Here is a 13,908-nt window from a genome sequence, read left to right as displayed (position 1 = left end):
CCAGTGGAAGCAGCAATTTGATTTTCTAAACAGCATTTAATTTTCTCCATTTGAATCACAGCTATTTAATAGTACCTCTCCAGACACTTACAAATGACTTCACAGTTTTAGTTTTATTTATATATATTTGTTTGTATAATGTGTTATTTGAGTATGCATATTAAAAATTTAGATTTTTTTCTTATTAGTTTAGAGCCAAACAATAGCTTAAATTGGAAAGGCTTAAAAGAATTTAGAACTACTTACAGAAATTAATTTGAAATACTAAAACATAATAACAGCCCTGTTTCTGTATAGAGGAGTCATACATGATTTCTTCTCTACTGATATAGAAAAAAGCTGTAATATATGTTTGAATTATGTCCTAATGCAAAGAAAACTTTTCCCTAGAACTAGAAGCTTGAAGGGTTTGTAACCTCTGGGTTGGGACTTCCTCATGCCATTCCTTAGCAAACCCAGCTGCTGTGGATGGGTGGTTTTATTTCAGAGCAGCAAAAATCGTTATTTCTGGTTTTAAACATAGACTATTCACTTGGTTGTCCTTCTTGCACAGCTTTAGTTGAACTTCCATACTTTCTGAAAACTCTTATGCTGGAAACTTACTTTAAACCAGGACTTCTTGACTGCCTCAGTTTTTTTTTCTTTTCTTTTTTCTGTGATAACAAAGATTATACAGGTTAGACATTCCTGTCTTTTACTTACACTTCGTGAATTCCAAAAAATGACGTAAATATCTTGTGGACATTGTGTTATCTACTGGCTGTTTTGCATTATTGGAAAGATTCTTTAATTTGCAACCTGAAATCTGACTTATCTAGAATTAAAAAGATTCAGTCTTCATCTGTGTTTGATATAACCAGAGAGAGAAAGAGATGTAAGGGAGAGGCAACATAGTTCAGTGGTCTTACCTAGATAGAGACAGCATGAAACCATCATGTGGTCTCTCTGGCATATGTGTAGTGCATCACATGTCAAGTGTGCAAAATTAATCCCACAGCAATCAGGCAATGAGGCCATTGATTAATTTAACCTCCCTTTGAATAAATCTGACCGTTATGTTATCCATGGCTTTGCTAATCTTTATGAAGAATTTATGAACACAGAAATTTTTAAAAGGTTACCATTTATGTGAACAGCTGATACTACAGGATTTAAACTTTCCCAGAACCTCTTATTTCTCTTCATAGTTCTTCAGATATATTTACAGCCCAATTTAGAAACTGTCCTCAAGTGTCAATTTCTAACCAAAACAATCAGTTGAAAACTACTTCACTGTCTGTCAAGCTTTGCTGGAGCCCAGTTAATTCATGTTACCTTTATAGGTCTGTCTTTTGCTGCAATAAAAAAGTCACACTCTTTCTTAAGAAGGATTTACAGTGCAGGCTCAATAATTTTCTCTTACTAGAATTAAAGTAGTTGTTTCAGGTAAGGCTTCATCTTGTAACTTGTTTATCTTCTGATACATCATGGCAGAATATGGTGGCTTGCATTGAGAGACATCGTCATGGAAAGCTCCAAAGACTCACCCCAAATATTTCCTTGTTGTATTTATATGTGAAAGCATCTTATAATTATTGGTAATGCAAATAAGGTTCATCATCATAATAATTTTCATCAATACATCGCAAGATTATATCAACATTACATTTTAATTCAAACTAATGTGACCCAAACATCTTCTTTTCATCTCCTTTTCAAACAATATGCTACCAAAAGCCTTCTGGATAGTTTTTATATTTAAAGATACATGTTATTAAAATAATAGATATTCAGGAAATGTTTAGGTTCAAAAATTCCATGGTTATATTTATACATAGTAATAATAAAAAAGGTTAAACCCTACCAATGCTCAACAACAGTATGCAAGAAAACATATGAAAGAGAAGTTCTTTCAAAGGCTCTGTGTGATAAGTGGTAAGGAAAGACTTTATGAATCTAAATTAACACAGCAAGATTTCTGTAAGACTGTGCATGTGTATATGTATATATATATACTTATAAAAGAATAATAAATACCATCTTAATTTAATTTCCTTACTGATGTAATGTATGATGAGTATATGTATATTGCTCAAGAAAGCTGTCAAACAGAAAAAAAATTATTTTTAAACAATAATTTATAAACATCAGTGGAGGCACACTGAATAAAACTTTAATTTTTCCCACTGTGCAAACCTTCCTCTACAGGCATTTCTTTCAGGACATGTAATTGAAAGAAAAAAAATTGTAGAAAAAATTGCTATAGGAAGCATAAAGAACTCTTTTCTTTGACCCATAAAAATAGAAATATTTCTTTTTCATAACCAGTCTATGTACATGCTGCAATGTCTTCTAGTATTATTTTTCATGGTTTTTTTTCCATTTGTGAACTGAGTAGATTGAATTTACTATTTTTTTCTCTTCTTGCAAAAATTATTTTCAAATGAGTTGTTAACTTAATTGTGTATTGAAATTGTGCTGCAGAATGCATATTTTCTATTCTTAATGTAGAAACTATTTTGGAAATAATTTCATTATGTCAATGCATAAGACTTTAATAGTTCAGTCAAATTTGAGATAATACTTGAGGATTGCTCAGGAAAAATTAAAATGGATTAATATATTTGCTTTTCCTGCCCACATCTCAAGAATCTTAGACATCAGTTGCTTCCTTTACATGATCTAAATGGCTGAATGACTACTGTATTTGTATTAGCAAATACAGTATGTATCAAATACCATTCTAATCTCTTCCTGAGCAGAGCTGATAATTAATCTGCTGTGTTAGCAGTCATTTTAAAAGTGGATGAATTCTAATTTAGTTGAAGTTATAGGGAACAATGCTTTTGGAAGCATTATTGACAAGAATTAGTTGAGAACATGTTTTGTAGAGATGTTCCGTTTTCCTAAGAGGCTGCAGAATTACTGTCACACATGTAAGATTCCTAGAAATTGAGAAGATGCTGCATATCCTTAAATGCTGTGTGGCTTATGATGTTGTTTCAGGCTTTGATGGAAAAATAAGTCTGTAAAAGCTAGTTGTTCTTTTCCTTTTAATCTCTGTCTTTTTAAAGTTCTTTTGTCTTCCGCACTGTTACTGTAAAAATTGAACTACTAACCTAGTCTATATACATATTTGTCTTTCAAAAAATACTTTTTCTCCAAAGGAGAGTTCCCTGAGCTTTGAGAATCTCTTATTGCTGTTTTTCTCATCACTTATTCTCTTGTGAGACATCTCATTCCCCTGGCAGAAAATAAGATGTAATGCTTTTAAGACGAGTCAGATAAGAAGACTTGCCTTTCTCCCTTCCTCTGCAGCTCATGCTAAGTCTGTATCTGTATTCTTAAGCTGGGATCCCCAGGTACATTTTTATTATCCTGGATGCTTAGACTCTCATCCTGCATGTGGGTACCTATGAATGCACCTCTGTGTTTATATGAAGCTCCTTAATGCCATCATCTGTGCATTGTCACTTGCAGAATTAACCTGTAGCAGTGGTGGGCTAGCCTTTTGAAAAAGTTGAATATTAGAAATACTTAATACATGACTGTGAATGCTTCCAGTTGGATGAGGCTGAATTTCCTTTTATATTCCAGACGGATACTTCACAGAGATTTGAAAGCAAAGAATATATTTTTGAAAGATAATCTTCTTAAAATTGGTGAGATTTCCATACTTTTTAAAGATATATTTTGGTAGGATAGAACAGTCTAGCAGATGTTTTGTCAATAAGGAGATTTAAAGAAAATCATGTCTGAAATAGCATTTTGATTTGTGGTCAAACATTTATTTGACAGTCAGACACAGGAGAGGCAGTGAAATCTCTAGCCTTGAGGGTACTTCAAGCTTGGCTGGACCTGGACCTGAGCAGCCTCATGAAACTTACTTTGCAGCCAGGGGTTTGAATTGGGTGGCCTTTGTGAGACCTCTTTAAACCCACATAGTTCTGTGATGTTATGCTTTTGTGGTATTTTTATTTTGAAGAATTACAGAAAATCAGTTTCTCCATTATTTTAGATGCTGATAGGGTTTTTTGGATGTACAGTCATGTCTAACAATAAACAAAAAAGTTTATATGATGTAGATTTATATTAATAAATTATTGGTGTTGCTTATATTTTTAGGAGACTTTGGAGTTTCTTGTCTTTTGATGGGTTCATGTGATCTGGCAACCACATTTACTGGGACACCATACTACATGAGTCCAGAAGTACTGAAGCACCAGGGATATAACACAAAATCTGATATTTGGTGAGTAGTCAGCTAATTTAGTTTCATTAGGTATTTATTTTCTAGGTCAGCATTTGATGTTATTTAGGAATTACTCTTTTTAAAGACTTTCTCAGTAGGGTGCTTACACTTCTCCACTAAAACTAGTTCAGGACATTTGAATCATATGTTGCCAATCTGAAGCCTTGCCCTTTATGTTAAGAAGCATGTAGTTTGCTATTATTCTGGGTTATCTGGAACTTAAAGAAGAGTATGTTTTCAGGTCCAGTCTCAGACATGGTACAGGATGATTGTAGACCAAGTTCAGGTTTTGCTAGGAAGGGGGAAATCTCTTTTTTTCTCATATTGAGATAGATGAATTGAAAGAAGCAACTTTCTGTGAAACTTCTAAGTGGATGAGCAAAGAGTGACTCCTGGCTGAGAGGATAGCAGAAGGATCTTCTTAGGAACTGAATTGAAAAATATTGGCAAATATTAAAAGGAAGAAAGTACTTGGAAGTGGAAGTTGAAAATGAGAATAACTGTAGTGTTAGAATGGAAGCAAAAAGGCACTCTGTTTTAGGAAAGGTTCAAAAGTAGAAAGAAAAATGTCAGTTCTGCACTTAGTTGGCACAAAAATTCTTGAGATCAGGACTTCTGAAGTGATGATTAAAGACTTTAGGAAACTTTTAGGTGTGCAGGCACTCTTGCAAGCCAAGATGAAAAATGGGGTTTTTTGGAATGGGAAAATGTCTGGTTTGTTTATATGTGTGTCCAAAAATGTCTCATGTTTTAAGATTATAGTTACAGCTATTGTTTTTTTTTATTATTCTGTCACAGTATTTTTATATGTAAAGGGCTTTGGTTTTTTATGAGGTGTTTTATGTTGTTAGTTGTTTGGTTTGATTTTTTTTTCTGTAGGTGTGCGTATCAGAAGGTTAATTTTTTTATAAATATTTCAAATAATGAAAATTCCTTTGTAAAACATTTGGCCACTGAAATACAGTGTTTTTTACTTGATAATTTACTCTAGTTTCAGCTCAGTTCTACCTTTTCAAAATAAACTGGTGACTGCAGGATATAATTCTGAAAGTGGAAAGCAATCATCTACACTTTCAGATGATGGCAACCGTTTTTCACAGTTAACACATTCAATCCAGTCAACGAATGTGTCATGAATCTCATCTCATGGTCTCTGTAGCTGACTGCTATGGATTTGATGTCAGATTCTCTCTAGTTCATCTGTATCAAAACAAATATCGGTTAATACGTGTTGTCAATAAAAATATATTGAGAGAAGATCTCAAAAGATGTCAAAACAAGTCAATAGACAGGGAAGCCTGCCTTTTGTGCTCTTTTAGTGTGAGGAATAATTGCTTTTATTGCAGTTGAAATGGAATGTAAAATACATGTTTAAGTTCTATTTGTGGTTACTAGCGTCAATCCATGTAAGTCACTGAACTGTACAGAGCAAATGCAAGCAGAGTTTGTTCCAGTATTTTTATGAATGATTTTTATAAATTTCAGAATTTACAAAAACATAGAAAAAAACCCCCTCACCCCAAACTCAGTAGCTACTAGCTTTCTGCTATACTTTATGCATTTTGTAATCTTTCCAAAGCATGACCAAGAGCACTTACCTGAGAGTGGAACTGCCTTCAATAAGAGCTTCTTGGCCCTCACTGTAGGGGCATAAAGGACAAAGCGTTTCCTGACTCACTAGTTCTCCAGCCTACAAACGCCTTCTTTTTCTGAAGCCAGGAAACTCTTTTCATCAGGACTCATTTTACTGATTGATGTTCTCATCATTTCATCTTTTAATTTTTTAATAATGATTCTATTTGATTTTTTTTTCATTTTCCCCATTTAACAGGGCCCAAAAGACAAGAGATCCCCGAGCATACAAGGGAACACACCCTGGAGGCTCCAGATGATATTAAGTCCTTGGGCCACTGTGCAGCAAGTTCAATTGCTCACAGAGAATCATATACTCATAGAATGGTTTGGGTTGGAAGGGACCTTAAAGACCATCTACTTCCAACCCCCCTGCCATGGACAGGGACACCTTCCACTAGATGAGATGGAAGCCCCATCCAACCTGGCCTTGAACTCTCTCTCAGTTTGAATCCATTCCTCCTTGTCCTATCACTACAAGCACTTGTAAAAAGTCTCTCTCTGGCTTTCTTGCTGGCCCCCTGAGGTATTGAGAGGCTGCTCCCTGGAGCCTTCTCTTCTTCAGGCTGAACAACTGCAACTCTCTCAGCCTGTCTTCATAGGAGAGGTGCTCCAGCCCTCTGGTCATCTTCATGGTCCTACTCTGGACTTGCACCAACAGGTCTGCATCCTTCTCATCTTGAGGGCCCAGAGCTGGATGCAGTACTCTGTGTGAGGTCTCACAAGAGGGAAGAATTGCCTCCCTCAGCCTGCTGGCCACGCTTCTTTTGATGCAGCCCAGGACATGATTGGCTTTCTAGGCTGCAAGCACACATTGATGGGACATGTTGAGCTTCTAATCAACCAACATCCTCCAAGTCCTTCTCTTCAGGGCTGCTCTCTTTCTCTGGCCAGACTGTATTTGTGACCTAGGTGCAGGATCTTGAAATTTGCCTTGTTGTACTCCATAAGGTTGGCATGGGCCCACCTCTCAAGTCCATCATGGTCCCTCTGGATGGCATCCCTTACCTCCAGCATGTTGATGATACCACACAGCTTGTTGTCAAACTTGCTGAGGATACACTCAATCCCTCTGTCCATGTTGCTGACAGTGATGTTAAACAGTGGTGTATACTGACCCCCGAGGAATGCCAAGGAGTTGCCCGAGTCTTTTACATTTACCTGAAGTGATGTTCTCTTTTCAGACTTGTCAATCTGATCTCTAGCAGGACTCCAAATGTTACACACAAAAATTTGGAATTACAAAGGTTCCATGTTAAATGTAAGATAATGTAAAATATCTTCTGCAAAAGACAGTTAGTGCTATCTCACTATGTTATCATGGTTCTCTCTCTGTCCACTCCAGTTAATCATTGTTCGTTGGAAAGACCTTAATTTATGCTGCATTAAAGATGTGCTGTAAAGACACATTGTACTTTTCAGGTTAACTTGCATGTTCTGCAACTGGCTCTTCAAAACTGGCTTCAGTATTCATAGTGCAGCAGCTGGTGCGAGAAGTGTTGTCCTTTATAACCCAAGATCAATAGATGGGAAAAAGCTTCATGTTTTACAGTTTTTACATATGGAAGTTCTGCAGTTAGGCTCAGAGAAGCTGCAGCATTTTTGCTTGTCATCAGTTTAAATTTCAGGGCTGGAGTTCTTTGCTATTCCATACTTTATGTCAAATCTAAATTCACAGGAGGCAAATTAAAATTGTCTCACATGTTTTCCTCAGCACCCCTAAGCCTGGACTGGCCAGGCTGTAAGTGAAAGTCTTTGTAGATGACACATTCTGGGGTTTCTCCTTTCCATGTGAGGAGCTTCCTCAGGGAGCTGGTCTCCATTCAGCAGTTCACCAACCCCTCTACCCATCAGTGCTTCTCCCTAAGAGCCAAAGCAGTTCTGGCAGCTGAGCTGAGACAGTGACTAACCCAAGGACAGGTCGGGGATCAGTCAGTGATGTGTGTATGTGCAAGTGGTAATTGGACTGACTGGTACACCAGCACAGTGTGACCCAGAGGCACTGCTGTGCTGGTGTCCTGGTGTCCCTTCCTGGCATTATGCACTGCAATAAGGGACTGGCACTGGTGTTGTGGGTTGGCAGGAATTCCCATGGCACATTCCCATGCACATTCCCATGCAGGAATTCCCATGGCACATTCCCATGCAGCACTATGGCACTGCATTCATCTGCCAAGCCAACTGAGGCAAACAGTTACCAGCAGTAATGTTTCTCTCTTCTTTTTAAAGATATGAGCATACAAGGTAAACTTCATCCAGGAACTTTTCAGCGGATTTGTGCATATTGTACATTAGAAATTATCTCAGAGGCAAAAATTATAACAGAAATACTTACTGAAAAGCAAATACTTTTTTCCTTTTTTTCCAAAGTAGTGTCACAATCACTCACAATCACATGTAAATCCATTGTACGTAAATTGGGCTACCTACATCACAGATCTTGTGACTGATTTTATTGTGCTTGCTTGTCTGTGCTTTTCCTCCAGTTTGTCTTTTTCTTTAATATTAACAAACCAAAAATGGCTTTTTTTTTGCTGCCAAATTTTATGTGGATTAGTTACAAAAAATAGCAGTAAAGCAGTGAAGACAGTGGCTGAGATAGTTGTGGTGGTATATGAGTACATAGAATCATACATTATCTCAGGTTGGATGGAGCCCATAAGGATCATTGAGTCCAATTCCCTGCTCCTCACAGGACTACCAAAAACTAACTCATAGGACTAAGAGCATCACGTTCATCATGTTTCATGGCAGCTTCCTTCTGTACATGGTGATAGAATTTGTGTCCACCTTCTGTTTTCCAGCCACTCTACTGACACTGTTCAGGCAGGAGCAATGTTGAGGCTGAGGTGATGGGGCTGGGGAAGATAGCCAGCGTGGGGTTCTCATTTAAGGGCTGATGAGTGAATATGAAGAAATTAAATTCAGAAACATATTCCTCATATTCCTCTGAAGCCAACAAATTCTGAAGACCTTCTGCTATGATCAGACTGAGAGATATAAGCCACAAAGGTATTTGCATTTACATTATTGGCTTTTGGAGTTGAATTTAAAAACTAACTTGGATCTTACAGCCTTGGAACAACTATAACATTTTTTGCAAAAAAGAACAGAAGATGTTAAAAGGACGAGAATGCTTATGCAAACATTTAGCTCCAAAAACCTCAGGGTGGTTTCTCCTGAGAAGGAAAAAATACAGGTCTGTCAGTCAAGATTGTAGAGAACACACTGAAGCCTGTCCAGATGATCCATTTTATGGTGTAATTGAGCATAAGCAGCTGCAGTGTGAACTAGTCATACAACAATTTTGCTAAAGTTATGTGCTATTTAGGAACTTTGTCAAACGTGTTTATGAATATAGGGAGTCGTCAAACCAAATGTGTTGGCTGGATAGTTTAATGACTATTTTAGAATTTTATAACATTGGCAATTATGTGGGCTGAGATTATAAAAGTAATTAAATTATATGTCTGGATCATGTGCAGATTGGTTATGGGAATAGGGAAGAAATTTTCTCTTGCTCCTTACAAGGTGCTTAGACCAGAAATGTAGAAACACAACTGAGTTTTGAGGCAAAAGCTTGGTGCAATTGCAGCTCAGTAGCTGTCCTGAGAAGAAATAAGCTTGCTCTGGGATCCAGGGCAGCATTTCTCAGCTTAGGGGATATTTATTTAATTTCAAAGATTTGTATCCTGCAGTAAAAACTTTATTCTTTTCTCCTCGTTTTTCTTTTTTTTTTTTTCCTTTATTTGTCTTTCATGGGGCAGATGGGGTTTTCCCTGGGTAGCCTGTTCACGGTCCTGGCTGCAGCAGAATGCCCTGGGCATTCTTTTCATCCTTCTCCAAAGTCTCAGGTGTAGTCAGAGTACTAAACTAGATGAATGAATCAGCTTCCCTGATGCGACAAATCCAGTGTTCCTAATGGCTCATTAAGCAATTTTTAGCTGCCAGAATCAAGCAGCCTCCAAAACAGATTGATTCTGCAGAAAGAAGTTATAGTACAGTCTGTCAGGTTGGGATTTTCCTTTGTTTTTTTTCTTCTCCCTGGCTGATTTCCATATTTATTTGATGATTTTAGATGCTATGTGCATAGGGTTTTTTTCGTTGTTCTTTTTCAGTATTTTCTCATGTAGTAATTATTTTGTTTCGGAGTTTGAACATGCATCATAAATATAGATCATGATCTGTGTTACTGATTTTGGAAGTTTGGAAGCTGTTTGACAGCTAAATCTTTAAAAAAATAGGCAATTGTTTATGTACCTCATTAGTTGGTCTTTAGGCAGTCCCTAGCATAAATTCACTGCTAATTGTTTTCACATACTGCTTGAAAAGTACCAGTGAGTGGAGCATCCTTATTCTCTCTCTTCTTCCTTATTTGCACCGTATGTAGATCCTGTGTTTCAGCTTTAAAATTATTTGCTCTTGTTCTTTTATTGCTAGGTGGACCAAAACAATTCTTCTCCTTTAACCAGAATGAATAATTGAAACTTTATTCATTGTTTGCTTTCAAAGATAATGTTTGTATTCTTTTCCTGAAAGCCATTCACCCATACATACTTCTAATTATTATTACTATGCTTTATTTTCTTACTACTTCTGTAAATTATAAATACCACAGTCGAATACTGCATTAAAATATTTAAGTTGGTCTTGACCTCTGCCTGCTCTCACCAGCATTTTCTATGACCTTGGTCAAGTCAGTCATTGGTGTCTCGGCTCTCCTGAGTGCAAACTGGAGGTAACACTGAACATCAACAAATCAACACCGCTGTTTTTTAAAATACACTTGTCAGACAGAACCTGGTTGAAGTGCAAACTATTATAAATAGTCATTATATAAATTATTATGAGAGTGTTTATTTTAAAATGTTGAACTTGGTGATTTTTTATGATTGCCGTTAGGACTGGTGAATAGGGTGATGGTAAAGCAAAAGGCCTTTTAAAATTGTTTGCAATCATTCTTCCTGGTTTTTAACAATTTAAAACTGACACTGGTTCTTGGCTAGGTCTCCAGACCTACATGTTCAGATTTCTTCTTTACTTCTCCAAATAAAATTTTGAGGAAATTTAGTTTTAGATGTTGCAATATGATGCTCTCATCTAAAGTTTCTTATTTCTTTGAGTACAAACTGATTTCATAATCTATTTTGAGTCTGTGGCCAAATGAGTGAAATCACACCAGAAGACACTTCTGTTATTTGAAACTGGCATTATTTAATTTGAACTTGAATTTTAACTTCAGTCTGTTGTCAGAAATTAATCTGCAAAACCAATTTAACCAAACCTATGTCTAAACACTACTAAACTGTTTTCTCAGTCAGTCACTAATTAAAAATTTGTATTCTTTACTTTACTCTTTGATGAGTAACTGCTTAATGTAGTTCATCTAATGGGTTTTTACTTTATTTTTACATACATACATATATATATATATATATATATATATATATATATATATGTCGGTGTGTGTGTATTTATTTACAGAATCTATGGAAATAGAATGTTGATTTATCCTGTTTATAAATGTATCAATTTGTGACCTGAATAAAAATGTCTTAGATTAAAAGGATCTTATGATAATGAAATATCCTTCCCTGGAGAAAAGGGCATGCAATTGAGATTTTACTTACTGTAATGTCAGTATGCATGCTACTTTCAAAAATATTGCTTATGCTATTCCTATTTCTTTATTTTTCGAGGTCTCTGGGATGCATTTTGTATGAGATGTGCTGTATGAACCATGCATTTACTGGACAGAATTTTTTGTCTGTTGTGATAAAAATTGTGGAAGGTGATACACCTTCTCTTCCTGATAGATATCCAAGCAAACTGAATGCTCTGCTAAGCAGGTATGTTATTTTCTTGTTTAACAGGTTTTTCAGTTAGTTTGGAAAATCTCTTAATTATTAATTTTGTTTTTTAATGTTCCAGCATGTTAAATAAGAATCCTTCATTGAGACCAACAGCAGCTGAGATCCTAAAAACTTCTTATATTGATGAACAATTAAAGGTATGTAAGGAAAATTGATAGCTGTACACTTACCATTTGAGTATGCATTTTGCAAAAACAGAATGGAAACAAGGAAAACACATTGAGAAAAAATAATTAGATAGCAGTTCACTGGAACATTAATCCAGGGGACTTTCAGAGATGTATTACAAATATGACTGAGGGAGCGAGGCAGTGAGAAATGAAGCCCTTGTCACTTGATATGCTGAATTTATCTCCTCTTAAATGTTATGAGCAACAAGGAAAACAGACATTTATGTGTAACAAGTGCAGATCATTTAGGCCTGGATATATATGTCTCTAAACTGTTCTGGTTAGTAATAATTTTAATGAAAACCAATGCATCTTGCTCTTTTGGCCCCTGCTTCAGGGTATATATTATTTGGCTTTATAAGAAGGTGGGGAAGGAAACTGCTTAGTCAGGTTTTACATTAGGACTGTATTGGGTCATAGCTGAAGAGTCTGAATAACTTTAGCATCAACTGTTGATACTCCTTCTATTTTATTTCCTTGCAGAAAATACAGTACAAGTTCACAAACATGACTGTGAAAGACAAGGCACTTAACTGGCAGAAAGAAACTGCTCCCATTTTTGACGCTGTGTAAGTATTTTTACCAGTTTTATGGGCAGCAGTATATGAAATTACAGTGTTACCAAGTAATATAATTAACACTTCTGTTAATCTTATAGTGCTTTATATTCAGAGGGACTCACTCCCCCGAAATACAGAAGAGAAACCACATTAGTGAGACACATAATTTGTGGATCAAATATTTTTATTATATGACTGTGTGAATTGTGGATGCATGTGTAGTATTTGCTTATGTTAATTTAGTACAAATTGGTATGTAAATTATGACCTTTGTCTTTAAATTTTCAAGGCTTAAGTTGTCATTTTAGTTATGTCAGGATTGTTTATAGTGCTGCTGTTTCTGTACCTACTAATAATTGAATGTGAAAGCTGTGTTTCCTAAATGACACCAAGCTAAAAAGCATATAAACTTAAACTAATTTAAATCTAATACATTTGTAGGATACTGATATTTATCTTGTAACTATAGTGAGAAATTAAGGCTAGTGATACTTCTTGGCTCTAACATCAGTGGTGTCTTTGCACATGATCTCTCTCTTAAGCACTGAATATATATTAAATTATTTAATTGCATTAAATTATCATGCTGCAATGTTTAAAGCAAATGTCAGTATGGGCAATTTAATTTTGCCTTTGTAAATTAGCTCTGCAGTTTCATTGGCAGCTGGCTCTCCCCTTTGCTTCCAATCCCTGAGTTTTCTGTACAGGTTTTGCTCAGTTAGAAGCTAGCATGCTCAAAACCAGGAGTTTGTAATGCAATGGATGTCCTTGTTTCTTGTTTCCTCTGACTAACTTCCAAGTCTGTAACAGATATCTGAAATTTCTTTTGAATTATTAGGTAACAGCAATAAAGAAACCCACACTCCAGTCCAGGATTAGCAGTGCTTTTGAGGCAATAGGCCTTTCCCCTTTGATTTTTTGTGACCTCTGCTCTTGGACAGGACCCACAGTTTTGCAACTGTGGTCACTTTGCAGATGCTGCCAATTCTGCTGCTTGCAGTCATCCCTTCAGAAGAGGTGACCGTGTTCAGCTTTTCCAAATAAAGTGTTATTTACTATCAGTGGCAGGGAGGAAGCAGAGTACAAACAGTTGAATTCACATAGCAAAATCTTCTGTACGTCATTTTACCCAGTATAACTACTGATTGTGTATCTGTAGGCTATCGTCTCTACAAATTGTGGTTTGGGTTTCTGCCCTGTCACTTCTGTCCTTGCTGTCTCTTGTTGACAGATAAGTCTCTGTCTTTTTATGAGACCAAAGCTCTCTGTTTTGGTATGAATAGGTACCTTTGGTATAAGTAGGTTGTTGAATTTAGCAAGCACTGATGTAAAATCCAGCAATATATATTCAATATATTCAAGTTGTTTCAATTAGCTTTGAAAAGACTCCTGCCTTTTCAAATTAAATATAGTTAAGTACAGAGAAATTCCTCAGAGATATA

General features: G+C 36.1%; 1 protein-coding gene across 5 annotated transcripts in view; it reads left to right on the top strand.

Moving 5' to 3' along the window:
• The window catches only part of NEK11 (NIMA related kinase 11), an 84,091-nt gene that overhangs the window by 23,410 nt on the left and 46,773 nt on the right, over positions 1-13,908 (top strand). For all 5 annotated transcript variants that reach the window (XM_051789108.1, XM_051789109.1, XM_051789110.1 and 2 more), the window contains 5 exons: positions 3,577-3,641; positions 4,105-4,231; positions 11,563-11,712; positions 11,795-11,873; positions 12,390-12,475. In XM_051789108.1, coding sequence (XP_051645068.1) covers positions 3,577-3,641; positions 4,105-4,231; positions 11,563-11,712; positions 11,795-11,873; positions 12,390-12,475 — 507 coding nt within the window. The remainder of the gene's footprint in view (positions 1-3,576; positions 3,642-4,104; positions 4,232-11,562; positions 11,713-11,794; positions 11,874-12,389; positions 12,476-13,908) is intronic.

Source organism: Manacus candei, unplaced genomic scaffold, assembly GCF_025592945.1.
Source record: "Manacus candei isolate 608988 ecotype Guabito, Panama unplaced genomic scaffold, ASM2559294v1 h1tg000026l, whole genome shotgun sequence".
NCBI classification, from domain to species: domain Eukaryota; kingdom Metazoa; phylum Chordata; class Aves; order Passeriformes; family Pipridae; genus Manacus; species Manacus candei.
The sequence above is the reverse complement of the archived record's forward strand: the minus strand, read 5'-3'. Positions and strand labels throughout refer to the sequence as shown.